The 22,444-nt window shown below is 38.5% G+C and overlaps 1 protein-coding gene across 1 annotated transcript in view; it reads left to right on the top strand.

Moving 5' to 3' along the window:
* Positions 1–22,444, top strand: part of LOC117405806 (ephrin type-A receptor 6-like) — a 210,649-nt gene that overhangs the window by 129,991 nt on the left and 58,214 nt on the right. Inside the window, exon 5 of the mRNA XM_059030320.1 lies at positions 4,020–4,355. Within this exon, the coding sequence (XP_058886303.1) occupies positions 4,020–4,355 (336 nt within the window). The remainder of the gene's footprint in view (positions 1–4,019; positions 4,356–22,444) is intronic.

Here is a 22,444-nt window from a genome sequence, read left to right on the forward strand (position 1 = left end):
CGTGTTAGTCTTGCTCGGTCCGAATGGAGCCATCCTTGTGAGAGCTGGGAGGATGGGACACTGAGGTAACAGTGTTTAAATAGGGAGACTGATTAAAGGGTTAAAGCGGGGCATTACTCTGCCTTCTGAACTTCAGCAAGGTATTAAAGAGTCACTATCATGTCTAGCTATGTTATAACAGTGCCTGTCAGCTGTATATGCTGTGCTGTTTCCTTTGAAATAACATTTGAAATAACATTCAGTACTTTTTCGGTATTATGAACAGCACCTGAAGCTTGGCTGCAGTGTTTACATTCCTGTTTCCATCCCTGAATTAGCGGCTTCATTCTTTCTGGGTGGGTAGCAGCATGGCACACTCTGGTAAATGTCAGTGGATGCACCAATTCTCACGCAGAAGTTCCCCTGATCTAAATGATGCCACTGCTTACTGATTTTTGGTCAGATACTGAGAGTGACATTGACTTAAAAGTTAATGCAATTCTTACAAACATGTGTGTTTTTATATTCTTGATTATTATATATTTTTTTTAATCAAACAACAATGCAAATTATTTCAAAAGGTTTATTTGAAGAAATTAAATGGATGTGGCAATACTTTACTTTCTTTCCTGATAAATTATTTTCAGTGTCAAACACTTATTCGTACAATACTGTGTTTTATGATTTTATGCAGCTCCATCCGGAAAATGAAGGGTTACATCTTGATGCATCTTGAGCTATGTCATAATTGAAAGGGTTACCAACAAATATGAATCACTTATATGAAAAATACAGGGTATTCACAGTACAAAACATTACATTGAATTAATAGTAGTAGGGTCAAAATAGTTTGCATTTCAGAGAACTTTGGCAAACTTTTCCTGGTTCAAGTTTCGAGAAGGTTTGCACAACCCTAATGAAAACAGCTTCAGATAATAATATAAAAAAACAATCATACTGCTAACTATGTAATTCAAATGAGATAAGAAGACATTAAGTTGTCACTAATGACTTAGGAAATAGCTCATGCGAGTGTTATCCTCCTCCACAGACGAGGTGGAGACACATTACTTCTCATGAGGTGAGCACGTCAATATTGATTCCTGCTGTCTTGAGCATGCAGGCGCAGGCCCACTCCCAGGGCTACGTTTTTAGTAGTACTGTTTTAAAATGTTATTTTCAGTTCTCATATATTAAAAAAATGCAAAAGCAAGAGAACCCTGAAACACTAACACCTTTTCAAGTAAAGTAAAACTGTTCATAATTTAAAAACGATTATTGTACAACACTACAAAGTTAAAGTCATGAAATATACAACCAGTGGTTTGGTGAGTTTTTTCTAGTGGTAAATATTGTGTTTGAATTTAATTTAAGTATAAACTGAATTATAAACAAATTATATTAATTAACTCAGTTAACTCAGTCTTATGTGGAATTAAATAGATTATTTATTTATCTTGAAGCCAATTCAAAGCACATTATTATTTTATTTGCTTCAGTAAGCTGAGGTGTTTTAATACATAACTGAAAGCAATCTCAAATACATGCTTTATGAATCCGGGATGTTAGAAAGCCACAGCTGGTACATATCTAGATTTGAATTATTTGAAGAGTATTAGCAGAGTATTATGCTTTCCTGTGGAAGGGTTGGGTTGAGAGAAAGAAGCAGTGTAGTTGCCAAAGTGAAACAAAAACTGGTTAAAATGCATTGGTCTGCAGGAGCAGCTGCCAAGTCCACCCAATGTTCCACACAATCTCTGTATAATTTAGAAACGATAACAAAGCAATCTGCCCATATTCACAGAAACCGGATGACGTATAATGTAGTGGAGTTTTAGGATTAGAATGAATTGTCTCTCATTGTTCTCAGTTCTAAATCTTCATAAATGATTCACTGCATGTCATTACAGCTTAATATTTGCATGAAATCACAGTTTAGCTAGAATCATTTATCGGCAATTAAAAAGCTATTTAATCGTAATGCAAATTACCGCGAAGGCCCTTGAGTAAGAAATGGTCTGCTTCTCAATATCTTCAGGCAGACAGTGGCATTCTTCAGATTACATTACCGTAATCAATTGAGCTTCCATTCATGCGGCTTTGAATTTACTGTTATACAGGTCCTGAAAGAGAAAGTAAAGAGTCGTAGCGTGAGTCTTAATGCCAAAGGCATCACAGGGGGCGTGTACACCTCATGTGTGCAACACAAAGATCTTTAACTCTTTTTACTCAGGCACTGTGAGAGACAGCCCTGCTTGGAAAGAGGAGAGTCTAAGCTTTCAAACAAGGTCCTACTTGTGTATTTCTGGTAGATTACCATATTAGGAGATAGGCTTGAATGTGAGTGCTTTGGACCTGCTATAATGCCATTAGTGTGCATGGAAATGTAATTTCATGGTTTAAGAATAAGGAAAGCGATGAAAGACACAAGTGATGTTGTATGTTGCTATCCTGTCGAAATCAGGTTCTTTATTATTAACAGTCGGTTACTGTTACTGGGAACCCACTGCGTTCCCACACAAAGGAAAGGACAGATTCCAACGTGTGAGTCTCTTCCATTTTTAAAGACAGACCGCTGGTACAATACATATGCTAAACTTTAAAATGCACTAGTACGGTGAAAGAGAGAAAGACAAACAGATTTGGGCACCTGTGTAGGATAGCTCATTGATTTCTTGTCTGTGATCTAGAGAAAAAAAGTTTATTTATAGATGAAATGCCACTTCCAATCTAGAGAGGCTGTGATTTGGATGCTTCAAGGCAAAATGAATGCAAGGACCATTGTTTAAAAAGTCTTTCCACCACCATGGCTCCCATGATTGGCAGCTGCGTTGTTCAATGCAGAAAGGTGATGGAGGGGGTTTAACGCGGTTCTCAAGTGTGACTGGCAGCTTGCAGCAATTTTAATCCTTACGACACAAAGTGCTCTTAATGAATATAAATTGCTTTTTTACCCTGCATTGCCCTTAGCCATCATTCAAGTCTGGCCTCCATATCTTCCAGAACTTAACTCTTTGCTGGGCGTTATCATAAAGGACATCATGGTACTAAAAAAATCCCCAAACTTACTAATTTGCTGTACAATGGTTACAGCTTCCAATACTGGTGTTAGAATAGGAAGATTCTTTAAAAAAAAAAAAGTTGCTAGAGCCACAGCATCTTTATAAATATTTTAGTGCTATTGTTGTACAGGAGTTATTGTACCAGTCAACAAATAAAGAGACTGGAGCCTTGAATGGAACTCAAATATTATACTAGCCACTAGCCCACTATTGTAACTGAATTAAATTGAGGCACAGTAGTTTAGACAAACTCTACTTTAAAGAAACCAAGATGTATTTTAAATAACAGTGCAAGAGCTTGGCAGTCAGCTGTCGTACCATAATTGTCTGTAAATTTGCTGACAATGCCATGTTATTTGCTTCAGACTAAGTGCTCTGGCAGAAATGTTATATAAGATTATCAGAAGACAATGTGCATAATAGTAGATATGAAACTTAGCCTTAGAAAACGTATCAAATGTATAATAAACTAGGTGTAAACCTGCAACCTTGTGGCTTGCAGACACTGTGCCCCCACCCCCCCCCCCCCCCCCCCAAGGCTTGGCTCACTTAGGGCAAAAGATAAAATCCACTCTTGCCTTGTGTGGTGTATCACCACATTTAGTTCTACTGAAATAGAAAGCCTTTTGGAGCTAATTTCTTTGGGAACCAGTTGGTACCGGAACAGATTTTTGTTTCATCCAGACCAAAACTACTTTTATTATGCTTGTAAGTTAGTAATGTATGTACATTCATTATTACATCAAAGACATTAACCTTTAATACAATGCTTGTTTAACTGACACTCTAAAATGATGTCATAAAAGAGTGGCTTTGGCTGTCACTATGTATATTCTTCTGTACGTTTTCCATTCTGATTTGCCCATTTCCAAATCTGTATGTAAATCCTACATATCCTTAACTCAGGACAAAGGTGTACCTTGGCTTGTCTTAAAAACCTAATTATTTCACTGTACTTTTTTTTGTTGTTGTTGCCAGGGCCGCCTTCTCCTCCCCGGAATGTCATTTTCAACATCAACGAGAGCTCACTGTTTCTAGAGTGGAGCCCTCCCAGTGACATGGGAGGCAGGAAGGATCTTACCTACAACGTGATGTGTAAGAAATGTGGGGCTGAGCCCAGGGACTGTGAGCTGTGTGGAGAAGGCATACGCTTCATCCCCCGACATGTGGGCTTGACCAACTCCTCGGTGACTGTACTGGACTTCGTCGCTCATGCCAACTACACCTTCGAGATTGAGTCATTGAACGCTGTCTCTGAGTTCAGCTCATTCCCCAGGCCTGTGACGGCCATCACCATTACTACTGACCAAGCTGGTGAGTAAGTGGGTCTGTTCATGACCTTTTCAGGTTGTATCTCTGTCAGCGTTAATCATCATCATTAACCACCTTCTTATGAGATACTACAGCCAGTATTCGTTTATAAAAGCAAGTTGCATCATTTGTGGTCAAATGAACACACAGCAGCATGTTAGGAATGAGCAAGAAACCGTCTCACATTTACTTGCTGAGTTGTGTTCGCAGGTGCAAATTGGAGTAAAAAATGTTAAAGAGAGGCAAGGTGGGAGGGATTGTCATCGTTCAAGTATAACAGGGAGCAGGCTGGGTGCGTCTTAAGCACTATGTAAAGAGCTGGGCTCATCTGCATTTCTGGTTAAAGAGCTTTTAACCCCATCTCATCTCAACAACAGGGAACATAATCTGTAAGGCAGTTCCTGTTACACAAGTTGTTAGGTTTATTTATATTTAGAAGAAAACAATTTAGCCATCAGTTATTGAATTATACAGTACCCTATTTAGAATAGACGAAAAGTGCGTATGTGCATGGTAAGTGAGTATGCGCATGGTGGTATCCATGCATGTTTCTGAAGAAGTCCTCTTCTCATTCTGTGGTAGGGAAGAGATACAACAGACCTTCAATTGGTGAGAGTAATTAGGCTTGTACACTTTCCTTCATAATATGCTTTTGTTCCTTGTCCATTCACAGAAGTGATGGGACACCAGTTTCATTTATTTTATTTATTTATTTGAGGAATGGCAAATCTCATTGAGAGAATAAATTGATCCAGATAGTTAGCATTCAAAACCTTGGACATACTGGTCCCAGGTTTTGTAGCTACTGATCCTTAAAATGTCAGCGAGGGTAACACATTTCCTGTTAAGAGCGCCCGTGTCCATGCACTGCATGATGGGATTGTACCCAGGCCACTGACAGCCAGCAATCTTGCTTTCCTTTTGAAAGATACAGCTTGTCTCTTTTAAATAAGCTCTCTGGTGTGCTGGCTAGGATGGATAAAAGATAGATGTCAATAACTCTTTTATAGTTAGAGCCCCCCAGGAGAGCCTTTTTAAATCCAGAATTCTGTCAAATAATATGAGCTGAGTTAGGATTTAAAACCAAATTCATCTCTTCATTGTTAACCAGGGATATAACAATGGGTTACCAGATTTATGTGTGATTTACCATGTTTGCATGTGCTTTATGCTTTCACCATGCTTTACAAAACGTTACCATGCATTCACCAGCAACATGATCTATATTGTATGCATGAGTTCCCATCTGAACCCCTGTAAAACTGTCAATCCATGCATCTACAGTATAGATGCTAAATGTTGGCAGTACTGAGCCAGTAATATTATATGTATTAAGATTTATCATCTGGGGATTTACAAGACTAGGATGTTTGTCCTAGTTGAATTAAGTTTTATATTTAACTGTAAAATCTGTTTCAGTCGCAAAAATGTTGGAACACATTTTCTGTATCTGTTGGAATGAGATCCACTGGAATTAGAGACGTAATATCAGTATGGCGACAGATACACTGTCTTTAAACACTGCAAAGCTATGCTATGATACCAAGGCGGATTAGTGCTGTAACTATCAAAGAATAAGAGAAAAAGAATCAGCTGGGATATGGGGATTAACAGCTGAATACATTGGCCTGTAAACCCTGTCACCTTGTTAGAATGTGAGAAACACCTGGGAGAAAATGGCTTTTATTATTGCTGTCTCAAAGCAAGTCCTGTACAGTTGCTTTTTCAGGAAAACACACAGAAAATGCGCTGTAAGAAAAATCCATGTCATTATATTTGCCATGTACATTTTGTTACGTTTCCATTTCACTAGAAACAGGAGCATGTTACAATGGTTGCTACATTAAATATGTGTGTGTCATTAAGATAAATCAGAGCCGAGATTGATGGGTGGCAATAAGTTGTCTTTTCTTTTTCCCAAATAAACTCACCGCACACCCATTTCAAAAGAGCACTCAATAGGTAATGGTAGATTACAGCACATATTTTTATTATAAAATAAGTTATGTAAAAGCGATATCCTATTTAACTAGGTTGTTTTTTCAACTGATCGCCATAGGTATTATAAGGTTGCAATTGTGCCAACAAAAATAGCTGCTAGGTAAGGACTGCATGGCGTCTCAGTGCCATGGTGCCCATGTGTCTGTAGAGATTTCCATTGATTTCCAGTAGTGCCCTTAATTTAATTCATCCAATTTCCTTCAGAGAAGGTACAGTATATAAATAAATGTCTGCATCATTAAAATGCTATTCTGTATTTGTTTAATAATAGTTTTTAGAACCTTTATAGTCATTATACGCTGAGCGACTTTCAAATGTGCATTTAAAAACTAAAAATGGCTAAATCTAGGACTTAACCTCTACCACCAATGGTTCATGAGATACAGCCCCCGAAGTAAGTAAGCCTTGGACTACCACATATAGCCCAAAATGTTCTGTAAAAATAATCTGAGAGTTTCAGTGTTTATGTATGTCTAATAAGATATTAGAAATACATAGTTAGACAGATGGATACATAGATAGATAAAGTATTAGTTGGCAGCAGGTGGAAGGATGTAGATGCATTGTGATAGCTTCTGTTTGAGAAACATGGGCTTTTCATAATAATTATTTGGCTAGCAAGGCATATAAACGGAAAATAAATAAATAAATAAACAAGACAGTTGATCATGTTTCGCTGTAATAGAAATGTCTTTCTCCATATTCAAGAGAGGCTCCGGGGAGGGCAGGTTATACAAGCGTGTTTAGGCAGGTGACAGGAATGTTTGGGCTCTAGGAATTGCTTTAGAAGCTGTGGGAAAGATACAGGAATACATGTGTGTGGCAAAGTGCCCCCCTGTGTATGTTATATGTTACGTGTTGTGTGTAAATGTTGGTGTATAGGCATTGGTACACGGGATATAAGCAGGTCTGTGTTTCACGTGTGTGTAAATTGTATATTTGTATTTAGGCACGGGGATGGCACATCACATCACGTGCAAGTAAAAAGTAATAATATATGAGCACGGGGAATTGCACTTTAATTAATTCACGTGCAGTTGTACCGAGATTCCAATTGAATGATTGACTAGCAATCGAGTCTCGGTACAACTGCATAAAAGCTGCATGTTTTCACTCACTGGTTGTTGGGTGTTCGGTGAGTGGAGAACGGGTGTGGAGAAGAGTAAAATAAAGTAAATTGATAGTTGTTTCACTCACCGTGTTTGTGTGTCTGTCCGTGTCCGTTTGTCTGTATAGTCTGTTTTGTTTATCTGTTTTATTTTGGCCTAAAGTGCCGTGTCCTGTGTTTTTGTTACAACCGTTTATTTTCTGTCTGTTTATTCATTAAATGCTGAGCGAAAGCTCCACCAAACTCCACCTCTCTCTGTCGTTTGTGTTCCTGTTTCTGCCGTGACGTCACCGCCCAGTCAACCTGTCACAATGTGTCAGATGGAGTTACATGCCTATTTATTAGCATTGCATTCCGCTGCTGTTTCAGTTCTTTAAAGAAAGGTGGGACAGCATCACATCTCATTTCAGAGGTAGATTAAGATATCTTGCATTTGTGGTAAATATGGGTGAAAGTACTACAAAGTCTATATATATATATATATGTCTTATTCTGCTTGGGGTACTGAATGGGACCCTGTCTCTTTACTAACAGGGGTTTATTATTATTGTTTGTTATCATTACAGACACCAATGGGCTGAGTAAATGGAAGTCTAACATGTCACTTGTTACTAGGTTAGGGATTGTAAACATGCTCCAGGTGACATGTGTGTGGTTGACGGCACTCAGGAGGCTTGTGCATATGAACAGCAGAAGTGCTAGATGTCGTTTCTCCTGATCAGTTTGATTGACGTGCCAGAGGCATTTTTTAATTGAATACATGAAGAAAAACTCCTGAAGAGAGCCATGCTAATGAAACCCTTAAAGGCAGAGGGAGAGCGATACAAAAACACACACACCACATAGTATTAGAGGAATTTGTTCAATAATAAAGAGCAGCTGGAAATATGTTCCGGTCACTGAAGCATTCAAGGACAGCTAAAGTTCTTCTGTCCCGGAAAACAGCGTTTTTATGAGTAAATAAATAATGTCCTTGGACACTTGTATTAATATATTTGATGGCAAAGTATTTGTAACGCATCTTCGACAGCACAAATCCTTGAGTCTATTCAATTGATCTAAGCAGGGGTGGATATAAATACTGTCACTGCTAAGATAGTTGAAATAGGGTCCTTTGTGTCCCAAGGGCATGAATAGCAGACTCCTGTTTTACATAGGGAGAGTTGGTGTAAGGGCCGGAGGAAGGTACAGGAAGTGGATGAGTATTGATAGGCTGAATGGTATCCTCCAGTGTGTCTGTTTTTATAAACAGGGCTAAAGTGCTAACAGGGAATGTGAGTCTCTACAGTGTATTTTTGTCTCTAAAAAAATTATAGGAACCAGGAAGGTTGCCATTTCCATGGGATAAATGATGGCAGTTTGAATAAAATAAAAGTCTCTGAAAACCCTTGTTTTTGTCTACTGGGCAAATCTTCTGCAGTTCTATTAAGATTTTATGAGTTTGAAGTCATCAAAAAAAAATATTGTCCTTATTTCTGTATTTGAGACACAGTTGGATGACCTGAAAGGTTCACCTTGTGTTATGTAAATATTCTCAATCTTGTATATATCTCTTTTGATTAGTCTCCCTTTGACTGTGTTCCTTATTCTCTATTGCAGTTTCTATTTTATATGTTTCCTTTGAAGAGATAGATTCTAGAGCTCTGTTTAGAATCATGGGCACAGGCTGCTACTTTCCAATGTAGAGTTTGCAGCGTTTGTTTGAAAGCATTGGAAAGCACCGTGTGCCTCCTGTCTACGGCATACTGTGCATTGTTGCATTTTAACTGTTTGTGAAGGACCTCACAAGAGGCCATGGGGTCTCTGTAACTCTATACTGATCCTGCTAGTGTTGTCATGCAGGAAAGGCTTATTGATCCTCTTAATAACATTACTACACAAAACAGAAACATAGAACAACAAAGTTTTCATAAAATCAGGTTTATAAATGTACACCTGAATCCTAGCCTGAAATGAATATCTTTTTCTTCATTTGGGGTCTTCATATTAGATGTGGGACAGAACCAGGAAGGCACTTCAGAACTATACAGCTGGTTTGTTTGAATCTGTGTATTGAAATGTTTCCACACTCGTCCTGCAAATGGATATATAAGCTGTGTTCTTGCCAAGTGCTGACTAGTTGTACAGTAGTTCTTAACAATACATTTCTAATTAATATAATTAAATATGTTTTGATAGAACAAAGTGTCTTTTGTGTTATCAAGACATTGACACTACAGTTAACATTTTAAAAATGTATGCACATCTTTAAAAAAGTCTAAAGGCAATCCCCAGTGTAATAAAATGATTACACTAATAGTACTTATTAGTGGAACTCCTTTTAAATTATAACACAGTGTTTTCTTACTGTAATTTTAATAATGCAGGATTTGCTTTAGGTGTAACCTGTATATTTTGACTTGCAAGGTAGCTGTCAGAACTAGACTACTTAATTACACAACAAATTGTTATTGATTGTGGTTGAAAAATTCAAAACTGTGCCTTATTTTCACGCTTGTTTTGAAATCCATAAATGACAGTCACAGCTCATAAAGGGTTGAATGGCTGACAAGGGAATTTAAATCAAAAGTGATGAATTGGTCCTGCCAGCGGCCACTAGCACACTCTGCCACAGCTGCCACCGCTGCCCCTCTCACCGGCAGCCCGAGTCCAATTTCAAATTAAGTGTGACAAATTAGGCAGGAAGTTAATTACCAGCTTGGGGAAATTACTATGGTGTTGATTGGAAAAGGCATCAGAAAGCTACTTTTTTTGCCTTCAGACCAAACTGCCTAACATTTCAGAAGAAACAAAGCTTTAATAAAATAAAAATAATGAATTAAAACAATTGATTAAAATAGTAGCCCTTCACTCTGCAAAGGTGACTTTCTCATTTTCCCCCAGAACAGGAAGCATTGAATTAATCCATAGGCCCAAGTAATCAAAAACATGAACTTTTATCACTCCAATTTAAGACTGACCATAAAGGGAGCGTGCCAAATCAGCACTTTAAGCATTAATACTTATTTCATTCTAATACAGTAATTACAATAGTGCTCATTTATATAATGTGTGTTCACTATTACACTGTAATATACATTGGGCAAGAGTCTCGGGTAATTGTATTGGTGAATAGCAAAGGGACAGCATCTTTTTATTACTGTATGCAGTTGACTCAACCAGAAATCCTATAAAGCGTTTTTCACTGTATTGTATAACAGCTAAAAGTCCAGCCTCTATGTAGGGGTTCTTTGGTTAGACCATGTTTTATGAATCACATGGAATAAGATGTGTTTAAGAGAATAGACACACATATACAGTTTCCATAATTTTAATTATTACACTAACCTTCCCTTTAGATTCTATTTATAGAGAAAAAAGATGCAGCATTTAAACATAAAACCTATGCAAACCAGTAGCAAATACTTCTTTAGTCTTTGAGCATTCATGTATTAAGAAAGAAAGAAAGAAAGAAAGAAAGAAAGAAAGAAAGCAAGCACTGTTAATCTGGTTGTCTGTACTGTGTTGTGTGCCAGTGATAGGGATGTGCTGCCTCTGCATTTTGCACATCACTAGGTACACAGATTGCTGTCAACACCAGTCAGGCTGGGCTTATGCAGTGTGACATTAACGTGCTCCACTCTAAATTAAACCCAAAACTAATAAACTGCTGCTCACTTCAGATTCAGCTTGTTGTCAATTATGTGTTTCTCCAGTCCTGGTTAAAGAAGATGTATGTTTTGGTACACAGGATTATTATTCATGTATGTATTTATTTATGTAATGAATTTTTTCCATTGTCGAACCCTTTGAGATGATGCCATCTCCTTTAGAAAGGTGTTCTGGGTGACAACAAAGTGGCAGAAGCAATTTACATACAAACTTTTGGGTTGTACTTTACATTCAGTGTCTCTAATTACTGTGTATTTACATAGTAGTTACTTAGTAAATGCATATGTACTTACACATAATGACAATGTTATTATGCATAGTTACAATTAACTTAATGTGTAATTGTTTTGCATGATATAACCCTAATCCTAACCCTACCCCTATCTCTAACCCTAACCCTTTTCTGATGCTATTATATATCTACATATGCTGTGCAAAAATATGTACATGTTAAGTTCATTGTAACTAAGCATGATAACATTTGTGATAAGCAGGCTGTAGTGGTGACGTCAGACACACACAGACACACAGTACTGCGAAGTGAAATGTGAATTGCGCTGTTGCACGGTTTAATAATGAACAAAATAAAAAGGTTTTAAACAAAAACAGCACACGACACTTTGGGACAAAATAAATAGACAAACAAAATGACAAAACAGTAAACAGACAGTGAACTAACAGACAAACAAACACAGTGAGTCTAAGCAACTTTACTTTTTCTCCTTCTCCACACCCGTTCTCCACTCACCGAACACACAACCCTGAGTGAGTGCTTTGTGCATCTATATATACTGTTGTGCCGGGAACTAATTCTATGCAACCCCGTGCTCACATGTTATTACATACTTTAAATGCACGTGAAGTGAAGTGCAATCCCCGTGCCTAAATACAATTATACATTTTAAACACTCATGCTCATTATCCACATTATATCCCGTGTACCAACTACAATACATCAACATTAACACACTACATACAACATAAAACACAAAAATACACACAGGGGCGGGGCACATTGCCACACATTGTAATTATGTGTAAGTACACATGTATTTACTATGTAACTACTATGTAAATGCCCATTAATTAGAGACACTTACTGTAACGTGTTACCCAGAAGTCTTATGATTAAACTTTCTTTTTTATTTATTTTTTGTTAATAAATCGTTTGCTGCTTTTGAACTGAAGGGTACTGTATATATAATTGTATAACTTGTAGAAGCGTTGGTGTCATTGGCATATACACGTTTTTCTGTGTTGGCAAGCATTTGATAATGAATTTACAAAGAGGCCTGGATTGGAGCCTTCCAGTATTCCTGAGGTACAACAGATAGTAAAGACTGTTTGTTTTCTATTGTAATGCTAGCACCCCGTCTTCATCATCTCCATCTGCTATGGCACACAGCCCCTAAAACTGTGTTGAGTTCATAAATAACTTTACTATGCCCCCCATTAACCCTGCTCCATGCTACTGTATGTGCCAATCAATACAAACCAGTTGATCTCCCAGAAGCACAATCAAGCCAAGCACATTCATTTGCCTAAGATTTTTGCACAATGTTAATTTGTGCCTGATTAACATTTACAATTAGTAATTCTTCAAAGTGTTAATCAAGACATGAACATGACCTCCACAAAAACCAATTAAACATTGTGTGAGTCACCGTAGTCATGCTGCATGCCTTGTGAACATGTGACCCAGTTCAGCAGCAAGTAAACCTGTGAGCATTGTTTCAAATGTCCTCCTCTGCAGAAGAATCCCCCAAACTGTACAGGGGTTGTTGGTGCTAGGTTTAAACTGAAGATTGGATTATTTCCATTTATATCTGATTGTGAGTTCCAGCAGGGATGTTATAGTTAGTAATACCACTTACAACAGTGGCATCATTGATTAATTGCATTGCATTGCTTTAATGCACCAAGCTTTCCTTTTAGAAGTCTAGGACGAGAGCGTTTTTATCTGATAACAGTTAATGGTGCTAGAAAATGGTATTATGTGAAATGAGTGACTATTGAAACACTCATATGCTCACTGCCACATTGTTTTAACCTCTGGTCATATCAATAACACACATCTTTTTTTTCACAATTCCAATTTACAACTATTCCAGCAGAGTTTCCATTCCCTTACATTATGCAGTAGGGATGCAGACCGGACCAGGTTTCGTGAGTGGTCCGATCTAAATCTACGGAAGTCCGGAACAGGTCCGGTACACCTTAAGGAAGTCCGATTATTATTATTATTATTATTATTATTTATTTCTTAGCAGACGCCCTTATCCAGGGCGACTTACAATCGTAAGCAAAAACATTTCAAGCGTTACAATACAAGTAATACAATAAGAGCAAGAAATACAATAACTTTTGTTCAAGTAAAGTACAAGTTTGACAAACCACAATTCAATAATACAGCAGGTAATAGTGATAGTTACATCAGGATATGATTAAATAGTGATAGTTACATCAGGATGTGATTAAATACAAAGTACTACAGGTTAAAAACTTGGCAGATTACAGTATTCTGAAGTACAGGATTAAATGCAGTAAAATAGGGGCTGATAAGAGCAAAATAAAGCGCATTTACATGAAGGGTGATAGTGTCCCAGGATACAAACAGAGGAGTTCTACAGGTGCTCTTTGAAGAGGTGAGTCTTAAGGAGGCGCCGGAATGTGGTCAGGGACTGGGCAGTCCTGACATCTGTAGGAAGGTCATTCCACCACTGCGGAGCAAGGGTGGAGAAGGAGCGGGCTTTGGAGGCAGGGGAGCGTAGCGGTGGTAGAGCTAGTCTTCTAGTGCAGGCGGAGCGGAGAGGTCGAGTGGGGGTGTAGGGAGAGATGAGGGTCTGGAGGTAGCTGGGTGCAGACTGGTCAAGGCATCTGTAGGCTAGTACAAGAGTCTTGAACTGGATGCGAGCGGTGATCGGGAGCCAGTGGAGCGAGCGGAGTAGTGGAGTAGCGTGGGCGAAGCGAGGCAGAGAGAACACTAGGCGGGCAGCAGAGTTCTGGATGAGCTGGAGCGGACGGGTGGCGGACGCAGGGAGGCCAGCCAGGAGGGAGTTGCAGAGGCCAGCCAGGAGGGAGTTGCAGATACAGAGAGTGGACCGGTATGTGGCTGGTCCATCGCACAAACACTGGGCCAGCAAGCTTTCTTTCTCTCAGTTTTAAAAAGATTGGAACTAGTGCAATGAAGGAAACACTGCATACGCCTAAGACTTAAAGCATTAACCTTTTTAAAAGCTCTAGAGTAAAAAATAAAAACACAATACATACAAAGACAAATCCCACAGAGGCTTTAATGAGAAGTTATGACAGAATACAACACAGCAAACAGCATGTGGATTGTATATATTGTCATGAAATAAACCCGAGCATGTCATGTGAACATGTCATGTGATCTTTTAAATTCTCTTTCCCATACGACATGGGACAGTGTTTACCCTCAAGCAATTATCTTTTTAAATGATACACTATTTTAATAAGTTGTTCTCTATCAAGAAAATGAACAGGATAGAATAACATTGAAAATAGCAGAACATTAAAACATTAGTAAACAGAAAGCCATAGACTAAGATATTGTCAGCTGTCTAATTTGGTATCCCCTGTGTTTCTCACTGTCAATACCAATCTTGTGTGTGTACTGTATATAAAAGAAATATATAAACAAATATCTGTAAACAATAACATTATATGTAATCGCACAATCGTTTATAAACAGGTAGGTCGCATAGTTAATACATTAAGCATGAATTATTTAAAGATTGTTTTAGCTGCACATGTCAAAGACGTTTTTAATGAAAACAAACTATAACTGATTATACACATCACAAAGAAATCATGCCGTCCTGTCGAAAAAGTTAGTAAATGATTGCAAAATGCAGCCGACAACTGCTGTGCATGCACATCACTCTTATATTACCTCAGACACGAGCAAAAGAAAATTAGATGTGCCTGTGGGACGATCTCATTTTACGCATGTGCAATGCGCCAGGGGATACAGATTTCTGAGGGGGTACTGAATTGGTTACAACACCGGCAGTGTCACAAACACCTGGAATGTCTTTTTAGACTGATAAACAGAGTCCTGAGCCATTAATCCACTCTGGGAGCCTGATCTGGGATTTACGGCCATGCTGACCACTTCAGTAGAGAAAAAACGCTATGGACCGCTGATGTTGAAGTCCAGTGGCAGTACAGTATGTACCACGGTACAGGGCTGAACCGGATATTGCACCGGTTTTTGCAGTCCAATATGCATCCCTATTATGCACCCGGGGATGTTTTGTTTTTGTTCACCCCACCCCTCACACCACACACAGTTTTTAGTTAAGTTTATACATAAAAATGAAGCTGCAATACCTGAAACCTAGGTCAATTGTATCAGTATTACTGTACGCCCTGATTTATTAACATTATTATTATTATGTCCTTGGCATTACTGACCTGAAAAATCCTTGTCAAAACAATTCTCTACTCGTTCACTGTGAGACATCTGCTTCAGTGCTAGTGGTCACCAAGTGAGCAATGGCATTTTAAGCGAATGTGACCTTAAAGACTATGAGGCATTGTAAATCACCTGCTTCTCTTAGTTGAACCTCATTTGTTCTACTTTATGTTCGCTGTGTAGAAAGACACAGCCAGGGCAGTGTAATCTTTCAAGACATGCATTGGACAGCATTAGTTTCCACTGGTTGTCTTGCACACTTATTTAATGTCTGCAATAGGGCATGCATCCATATTTCAAACATAACGCAGTGTCATCCCCCTCAATAATAATAGTGCCTTGCTGTTTCACAGAGCAAATATTCCCTCTGTAATTATACACAAAAAAAGCCCTGTGAATTATTATCAAGTTACAACAACATTTCTATACGCAGTTTAAAATCTAGTAATAAATCATGATTACAGAGTTACGAGACTACGGAACAAATCATGCATTGAAATGAAAACATAATAAGGAAGATCCCTTCTTCAGCCTCTGAGATGACAGTGTTGACAGTTTTAAAAGCACTATGAATAAAACAGCAATAATAAAACCCATCAGAAATACTATCAAAGGTACAGTATTTGACGGATTTGACATTACTTTAAAAGTGCTTGCATTCATTTTTGATGCCTTAAGTTTTACAAGAAACGCTGTCTGTGATTAGGAAAGCATTATAAATCCCCTAACTGTATCACATAATATTGTTGCCAGATATTGTTTTTAATTGACTTAAGAAAATAAAATAAAATTAAGAAATGTGACTTGAATCAAGTCTGAATGAAAATGTAAGTATTCTTCAAACACCTTCAGAGAACTAACAAAAAAAAACTGTAATACTCGTAACTTTTCTGTATGACTAAGTTTAAAATGAAACCCCTCTTTTGTTTAAACACAAAATGACACTGGTTATAATCAGGCATAGTTTTAAGAGATGCACTGAGATCTTCCCCTCAGAGCTCTGCAAGCAAGCAATCCTGACCTGAACAATACCAGCCGTGCTGCAGTGTGTGAAACTGTTCAGAGCTCTGCAAGCAAGCAATCCTGACCTGAACAATACCAGCCGTGCTGCATTGTGTGGAACTTTTCAGAGCTCTGCAAGCAAGCAATCCTGACCTGAACAATGCCAGCCGTGCTGCATTGTGTGGAACTGTTCAGAGCTCTGCAAGCGAGCAATCCTGACCTGAACAATGCCAGCCATGCTGCATTGTGTGGAACTGTTGTTCTGAGATGTGGACAACGTGTTCTCTGTGGGCTACATTGAGACCTCCAGTTCTGTTCAGCAGGATTCATACTTTGGCCTCCAAAACTAAATCACCCCACCACGTACCCGGCTTCTAATTAAAGCATTTAAAAACTCATATTTTTCTCGATTCAAGCTTTGTATAATTGCTTATTTGGGTAATCTTGAGGCAAATCTAACATTGGTTTGTTAGGGGGTTGAGTAGGATCTGGATTGAATAAGCAAGCTCCTTTCCTCCGCAGGAAAACTTCTCTTTCACTCACTTATGGAAATGCTGGATGATAATTAAATATGGACAAGTGTTGTTTAGATCTAATCTGTTATAGTTAGCCACATTTAAAACAGTCTGACCTTTAACTGAGCTACACGGGGAACAAAGAATTCCGTCCTGCCTGCATATTCAAATATCCAAAAAAGAAAGAGGACATTTTCAAAAACTTTTTTGCTTCTTTTTTATGCTAATTTAAATACACTGGTGTGTTTACAGTATGTCACGTTTTGTAACAGGTGTGTTTGTCTCATTTTTCTTAACCCTTTCACATACCTCTTCATAGTAGTGCATACCGATAAATCATCTCCTGATCAGTTGTTTTATCACCAAACTCCTCAATAATATGAACATTAGAAAGAACATAAGAAAGTTTACAAACGAGAGGAGGCCATTCAGCCCATCCTGCTCGTTTGGTTGTTAGTAGCTTTTTGATCCCAGAATCTCATCAAGCAGCTTCTTGAATGATCCCAGGGTGTCAGCTTCAACAACATTACTGGAGAGTTGGTTCCAGACCCTCACAATTCTCTGTGTAAAAAATTGCCTCCTATTTTCTGTTCTGAATGCCCCTTTATCTAATCTCCATTTGTGACCCCTGGTCCTTGTTTCTTTTTTTAGGTCAAAAAAGTCCCCTGGGTCGACATTGTGTATACCTTTTAGGATTTTTCAAGACTGAATAGATTCAATTCTTTTAGCCTGTCTGCATACTTTGCACTCTTTCTAGAGCAGCGATATCCTTTTTGTAACGAGGTGACAAGAACTGAACACAATATTCTAGGTGAGGTCTTACTAATGCATTGTAAAGTTTTAACACTACTTCCCTTGATTTCAATTCAACACTTCTCACAATATATCCGAGCATCTTGTTGGCCTTTTTTATAGCTTCCCCACATTGTCTAGATGAAGACATTTATGAGTCAACATAAACTCCTAGGTCTTTTTCATAGATTCGTTATTCAATTTCAGTATCTCCCATATGATATTTATAATGCACATTTTTATTGCCTGCGTGCAGTACTTTACACTTTTCTCTATTAAATGTCATTTGCCATGTGTCTGCCCAGTTCTGAATGCTGTCTAGATCATTTTGAATTACCTTTGCTGCTGCGATCCAATTCATTATTTTATTACTATAACATCTAAAAAAATCTCTGCAAATGTCTGTGATATTCTTTGAGTGATGGATGCAGAAGCAGCTATCTTGTTTGTTTATTCCATGTTATCTAAGTGGTGCCGGGGCTATCTGTAGTCATGAGATACGCCCTTCTTTTTCCGGCTTCTCTCAGCTCCTATTGGTCTCACTCGGCCATTGAATGGTTTTCTCTGCTTTTTCTGGAGAAAAAATGACTAGAGACCTGTTTTTTACGTCTTTTTGATGGACCGGAAAAGGAAAATTGCAATGTCGGACCAGGTCTGACATAGGACCGCAAAGGGTTAATGGATGTTCTAGTTTATCTTAGTCTTTGCTCATAAGGTCATTAAGCAGATACCTACAAAATGATCTGTAGGCCAAAATGTATTGCTATCATACTGGCATTGATGTTATACTGACCCTAAATGTAGAATATTTTATATCCACACACATAGCAATAAGAAATACATCCCTGTCGGATCTTGATCCAGATACATCCACCCCACACTCTTTTCTTTATGCCCCAGGTGAAAGGTTTGACAAGATGCCTTTATCAGACTGTGAAAGAGTAGCCGTGTGGTGACGTCAGGCCAGATGCAGGAAGAAAAACACTGACAGGTACTGCAGGGCAAAAGACGCGACGTCCTCCATTTTTATTTAAACAAAAGAAAATAAAACATTTAAACACAAAACAACCGCTCACAGAGCAAAAATAAATATTTCAACAAAAACAAAATCACGACCACCAAAACAAATGCCTCGGTCAGGTTGGGCAATCGCCTTCACTGATCCGATAGTTTTGTATTTTAGTTTTGTTCTGTTCTCTCTCTCACTCCTGTTCACTCCTCTGAACACCCACTCCAAGCAGGGAGAGCTGCAGGCTTTTATATTAGTGACCGGGGGATTAACTAGCTATCAATTATCTGATAATCCCTTGGTCACATTCTGCATGGGTTTTCTAATTACTACTGGCAGAAGACGAGCTGCCGACCTCACCTCTGCCAGAACAGATTTAAATAAAAACAACAGCAAAACTTAAACACAATAACAAAATATATACATAAATACAATAAATAAATCATACTACTACTACTACTACTACTACTAATAATAATAAGAATAATAATAATAATAAAAATAATAATATACTTTATAGGAGCAGGGCTTTGCCCTGACCCCTTCTCATGTACAGGGCTCCTGGTCCTGTTACACGGACACTAAACTCTTAGAGACTCGTGTGCCTTAGGTGGAGGAGGGGAAGCAACCCTTACAAGCTGTTTAATCAATATCAGTGAGACTGCTAAAAATTGAAATTAGAAATACATTTGGAACATATGATATGTATTGCATATTACATTTGGAAAGAAAAATGCTACAGTCCATAGTATACTACACACACAGTCCATAGTATACTACACACACAGTCCATAGTATACTAACCACACAGTCTGTAAAATGTTGTGACAGAGAAACATCATCTGTAATTGACAAACCCAGTACTGGAAGACCCAAAAAGCTGTCTAACAAGGATGAGCAATACTTGAAGATAATATCCTTAAGGAATAGAAAGAAGACAAGCATTGAATTGACAACATAACTGGCAGAAGGCACAGGTGTTGTTGTCCATCCATCAACAGTCCAAAGCACCTTTGACCATTGTTCCATAGTCCAATTTCTGTGTTCTTGTGCATATTTGAGCCTTTTAGTCTTGTTCCCCTTTCTTAACAGAGGTATTCTTACTGTAACACATCCTTTAAGTCTTGATTTCAACAATGACCTTTATTCTGGGTTTGTCGATTACAGATGATGTTTCTCTGTACTTGTTGATTATGCTACGGATACCACACCTTGAAAATCGAGTGATGCGAGCTATTTCACTCAATGTTTTTCCTTCTTTGTGCAAGTCAAGGTTGTTATAATAATAGAAAACACTAGTGGAGGCTTTGAGTAAATTGTTGATGCTCATAATGCATCCGAGTAGAAAAATGCAACATGTCTAAGACTTTTGCATAGCAGTGTGTATATATATATATTTTTTTTTTTCACACTTCTAAAGGATCACAATTAGGTTGCCTGGTATCTCTGGGAAACAGATTTGAATGAGATTACTTACAGTGACTCAAGGCAGCAGCCATTGTAATTATCTGATATGTTTTGTAACCAAACCACCAGCTGTACTTTGCACAATATTAACAGCTAGCTAAAAAAAAATAGCAGTTAATTTAAAGGTAAGTGAAAGGGTTTTTTCTAAATTTTTAGGTTATTTGTAATTACTGTAGAAAACGAGTCACCATCCAGAGAAACAGGAGGAGGTTTAGAATTAGGTATAGTAAATGAGTCACCGTCCAGAGAAACAGGAGGAGGTTTAGAATTAGGTATAGTAACGAGTCACCGTAGCCACCATCCAGAGAAACAGGAGGAGGTTTAGAATTAGGTATAGCAACGAGCCACAGTCCAGAGAAACAGGAGGAGGTTTAGAATTAGGTATAGCAACGAGTCACCGTAGCCACCATCCAGAGAAACAGGAGGAGGTTTAGAATTAGGTATAGCAACGAGCCACCATCCAGAGAAACAGGAGGAGGTTTAGAATTAGGTATAGCAACGAGTCACCGTAGCCACCATCCAGAGAAACAGGAGGAGGTTTAGAATTAGGTATAGTAACGAGCCACAGTCCAGAGAAACAGGAGGAGGTTTAGAATTAGGTATAGTAAATGAGTCATCGTCCAGAGAAACAGGAGGAGGTTTAGAATTAGGTATAGTAAATGAGTCACCGTCCAGAGAAACAGGAGGAGGTTTAGAATTAGGTATAGTAACGAGTCACCGTCCAGAGAAACAGGAGGAGGTTTAGAATTAGGTATAGTAACGAGTCACCGTCCAGAGAAACAGGAGGAGGTTTAGAATTAGGTATAGTAAATGAGTCACAGTCCAGAGAAACAGGAGGAGGTTTAGAATTAGGTATAGTAACGAGCCACAGTCCAGAGAAACAGGAGGAGGTTTAGAATTAGGTATAGTAACGAGTCACAGTCCAGAGAAACAGGAGGAGGTTTAGAATTAGGTATAGTAACGAGTCACCGTCCAGAGAAACAGGAGGAGGTTTAGAATTAGGTATAGCAACGAGTCACAGTCCAGAGAAACAGGAGGAGGTTTAGAATTAGGTATAGCAACGAGTCACAGTCCAGAGAAACAGGAGGAGGTTTAGAATTAGGTATAGTAACGAGTCACAGTCCAGAGAAACAGGAGGAGGTTTAGAATTAGGTATAGTAAATGAGTCACCGTCCAGAGAAACAGGAGGAGGTTTAGAATTAGGTATAGTAAATGAGTCACCGTCCAGAGAAACAGGAGGAGGTTTAGAATTAGGTATAGTAACGAGTCACAGTCCAGAGAAACAGGAGGAGGTTTAGAATTAGGTATAGCAACGAGTCACAGTCCAGAGAAACAGGAGGAGGTTTAGAATTAGGTATAGCAACGAGTCACCGTCCAGAGAAACAGGAGGAGGTTTAGAATTAGGTATAGCAACGAGTCACCGTCCAGAGAAACAGGAGGAGGTTTAGAATTAGGTATAGTAAATGAGTCACCGTCCAGAGAAACAGGAGGAGGTTTAGAATTAGGTATAGTAACGAGTCACCGTCCAGAGAAACAGGAGGAGGTTTAGAATTAGGTATAGTAACGAGTCACAGTCCAGAGAAACAGGAGGAGGTTTAGAATTAGGTATAGTAACGAGTCACCGTCCAGAGAAACAGGAGGAGGTTTAGAATTAGGTATAGTAACGAGTCACCGTCCAGAGAAACAGGAGGAGGTTTAGAATTAGGTATAGTAACGAGTCACAGTCCAGAGAAACAGGAGGAGGTTTAGAATTAGGTATAGTAACGAGTCACCGTCCAGAGAAACAGGAGGAGGTTTAGAATTAGGTATAGTAACGAGTCACCGTCCAGAGAAACAGGAGGAGGTTTAGAATTAGGTATAGTAAATGAGTCACAGTCCAGAGAAACAGGAGGAAGTTTAGAATTAGGTATAGTAACGAGTCACAGTCCAGAGAAACAGGAGGAGGTTTAGAATTAGGTATAGTAACGAGCCACAGTCCAGAGAAACAGGAGGAGGTTTAGAATTAGGTATAGTAACGAGTCACCATCCAGAGAAACAGGAGGAGGTTTAGAATTAGGTATAGCAACGAGTCACAGTCCAGAGAAACAGGAGGAAGTTTAGAATTAG

This window comes from Acipenser ruthenus, chromosome 9 (genome assembly GCF_902713425.1).
Source record: "Acipenser ruthenus chromosome 9, fAciRut3.2 maternal haplotype, whole genome shotgun sequence".
Classification (NCBI taxonomy): domain Eukaryota; kingdom Metazoa; phylum Chordata; class Actinopteri; order Acipenseriformes; family Acipenseridae; genus Acipenser; species Acipenser ruthenus.